Source organism: Takifugu rubripes, chromosome 19 (assembly GCF_901000725.2).
Source record: "Takifugu rubripes chromosome 19, fTakRub1.2, whole genome shotgun sequence".
Taxonomy (NCBI): Eukaryota; Metazoa; Chordata; class Actinopteri; order Tetraodontiformes; family Tetraodontidae; genus Takifugu; species Takifugu rubripes.
The window spans coordinates 18336582-18339981 of NC_042303.1; the positions used below are offsets into that span (position 1 = coordinate 18336582).

Here is a 3400-nt window from a genome sequence, read left to right on the forward strand (position 1 = left end):
CTGCATCTGAATGCTGAGAGCGGAGCCGCCTCACTGGTGGGGAGGGACAGCAAAGTCACTTTGAAGAAGTTAAAAGAGTCGTGAGACGTGTGGCAGTTTGTAAGAGATGTCGAGGGTCCACTTGGTTTTCAGATGATTCTAGAAGGAGCTCGGCACAGCAGCTGCTTCCTGCTGAGCTTTCCCTACTTCCTGTCTGCCTCCACACCTTCGTCCTCTAAACTGTCTCACCTCTTGTACCCCATGGAGGTGTCTCCTGCAAGGATAGGAACCTGCAGCCTGCTTGTTAGTGTGTCTTTGTAACAGTTATTGGACAGAGACACGGACAGAAAATGATAATTACAGCAAGAGATGAGGCTCAGTCCTGTCCCGGGTCTCCGAGCGGCGTCCTGAGTGGCGAGGTGAAGCCCTGCAGACTGTTCCCGCTCTGAGCGGACCACGGCGGAGGCTCGCGAGTCTTTGAAGATGGCGGAGAACTTTGCATGAAAACAGCAGGGATGGAATAAAATAGAACATCTGCATGTCTCCGACAGGGCGGGAAGATTCCGATCCGCTGGACGGCCCCGGAGGCCATCGCCTTCAGGAAGTTCTCGTCCTCCAGCGACGTGTGGAGCTACGCGGTGGTCATGTGGGAGGTGACCTCGTACGGAGAGCGGCCATACTGGAATCTCACCAACAGAGACGTGAGTTGTGTGTTTTTAGGCTGAGTTGTGTGTTTCCAGGTGCAGCATCCTGTTTACTTGAGGGTCTTTTCCAGTTTTCGTGTGTATTCCTTGGAACACTGATGCCAGCAGTCTTTTCCCAACATGACTGACGCTGTGGCGTTAATCAATAAATTGCAGTCAAATGTTTGACAGTGCATATTGACTTTGCTGTAATTAATTTAACGGGCTAAGTGATGCGCTCGCTGTCGCACTCTGGGGCTCCGCGTGCAAGAGTGGACCGCTCGGCAGGAAGGATTTAACCCCGTTAGCTTCTCTGGGCTATTGAGGAGCAACTTCTCCACGTTCATGAGGGATTCAGGGAGGTTTTATGTGTCCGTAATATTGTAATCTGTAGTTCTGCTTGACATGGGCAGGTGATTAAATCTGTGGAGGAGGGCTACAGGCTGCCCGCCCCCATGGGCTGCCCTGCCGCTCTGCACACGCTCATGCTGGACTGCTGGCAGAAGGATCGCAACGAGAGGCCCCGCTTCTGCCAGATCGTCACCGTTCTTGACAAGCTAATCCGCAATCCAGAGAACCTGAAGTCGATGGACACGCTCCGCAGGTGGGTGGGGTCACGGCGGGCTGGCAGCTCTTTGGGACAGTTCTCCAACATTTCTTCAACTTTTCGTTCACGTCGTCAGAAGGCGAAGCTGCAGAGTAACGGGCTCCTGTGGAAGTGACTCTGCTCTGGACCTGTGCGGCTCAGAGAGAGGGGGGGGGGGTGTTGCTCCATGTATTCATCTACCCAAAGCAGCGTCCTGCCACCACAGCAGCCCCCCCCCTCCATCATTTTAACTGATATTGATTTTCTGCCCGGGCTACTAGCATTACAGACGTCCCTCCGCTCGGCCGCCGCGCTCCTTCCTCACTTTTGAGTCTTTTCTCATCTTCAGACTCCCTCCAAATAACGTTTATCCCCCCATTCATTTTCCTCACCCCTTCAGTTTAAACAGCCCCCCCCTGATGGAGAGAGCCATGCCCGACCTGAGCAGCTGTAACTCCGTCAACGAGTGGCTGGACACCATCAAGATGAGCCGCTACAAAGATCACTTTGCAGCAGGAGGGTATCACACACTGGGACACGTCATAGGGATGAACCAGGGGTGAGTTAGCAAAGCTGACCCAAACTGCTGCTGACCGTTGTTTTCTGTGGCCCGTCGGCTGAATTTAGGAGGTTTTTCTGTGCACGTGTCTTGCAGAGACATCCAGAGACTCGGTGTGACGTTGATGGGCCACCAGAAGAAGATCATGACCAGCGTTCAGATGATGAGGGCACAGGTCCTCAACAAGAGCGTGCCGTCCGTGCACGTATAACCACTGAGGTCTCCTTCCTCCGACGCTTCTAGAAGGTCCTTAAAGGACCGTGTGGAATTCAAGGTCATCCGATAAAGGCAGGAGAACTTTGCAAGACTTTTTCTTTGAGGAGAACATAATGTGAAGGTTTTAACTACAGAGCAAGTACACATTCTTTACAGTCTGCCCTTTCATATTTGATTTTTTTTCCCCCAACAAATTGTTATTTTTATTTTTTGTTTTGTAACTGGAAGGACTGCCTTAAATACCACAAATTAGCTTCATTTTATTATCGGCAAAGAAATAATTTATCGGTCAGGGAATCTGTGGGAGAATTATCATTTCCAGGACGGGGCAGTTGGACGAGCACACGCGAGCTAACGGGAGGTTGTTGGTGAAGGAGGACGACGCTCACGAGCAGCCTGAGAACGGCGCCCCGGTCGGGAGCAGCGAGACAGGGCTCACCCCAGTTGCCAGATCGTCTCCACGGCGGAGAAGACCTATTTCACCCAAGGCTATTAATACCAACACCAGGCACAAGCCTCCGCTGTCCACCCGTGATGAATGACCCCGGGGGCCCCCCCGGCCCTCCGCCCAGTTTGACGCTGCGCGGCGCACAACTTCTGTAGCCGGGAGACGTGTCCGATTAGTTCAAGTGCACTTTATTCTACAATCTCTCTGTGTTGTAAAGACTCTGCAGCTGTGCCGCAACTGGAGCCACAACGTTACAAAATTAGCTGTTAGGCAGGTTTACAGAGGCGAAGGCCAGAGCACACACTATAAAAGAGTCTAAAAATAGCATTAAAAGACACATAGCTGATGGCAGAACACACACATCACTGGCAACAGGTTCCTCCATCATCCACCATCTGCATCTGCAGCCTGATTTCATTTCTACTTATTTATACATTCTAAGGCAAATTTTATCTAAAACTGTATGATTAAGTTTAAAGGTGCAATTTGTAGCAGATTTTTGTTAGTTTAAGCTAAAGACAGAGGTTGTGAAATAAGCATTTATGGAAGAAACAACAGATTTTGACTGTGTTATGAGCTCGAAAACATCGGCAGCTTCGACTGAGCCAACAAAGCAGAGAAATTCCTCCTGATTTCAGGGAGTCCAAAGGAAATCATGGATTCTCTGAGTGAGCAGCGACAGTATGTTCCCAGTGTTGGAGGTGGCGGTGGCGGGGGCGGGGGCGGGGGCGGGGGCGGGGTGGGGGTGTCATTCTGGTCTGAGCGGCAGGGACTCGCCCCTGTGCTGACCTCAGACTCCAGGTCCGTCCCCCCTCTGACCTCCAGCCATGTTCAGCTACCGATTCTGCTCTCAGGGATCCTGTCACACAGTCAGGATCCAGGCCAACATCGGCGAAGCGCTCAGTTGCCATGGCGACAACCAAAGATAA

At 51.8% G+C, this 3400-nt stretch overlaps 1 protein-coding gene across 1 annotated transcript in view; it reads left to right on the plus strand.

Moving 5' to 3' along the window:
• Positions 1 to 3194, plus strand: part of epha8 (eph receptor A8) — a 32269-nt gene extending 29075 nt beyond the window's left edge. The window contains exons 7-10 of the mRNA XM_003973762.2: positions 509 to 680; positions 1076 to 1266; positions 1649 to 1807; positions 1904 to 3194. Of these exons, the coding sequence (XP_003973811.2) occupies positions 509 to 680; positions 1076 to 1266; positions 1649 to 1807; positions 1904 to 2018 (637 nt within the window). The 3' untranslated portion in view covers positions 2019 to 3194. The remainder of the gene's footprint in view (positions 1 to 508; positions 681 to 1075; positions 1267 to 1648; positions 1808 to 1903) is intronic.
• The last annotated feature ends 206 nt before the right edge of the window (positions 3195 to 3400 follow it).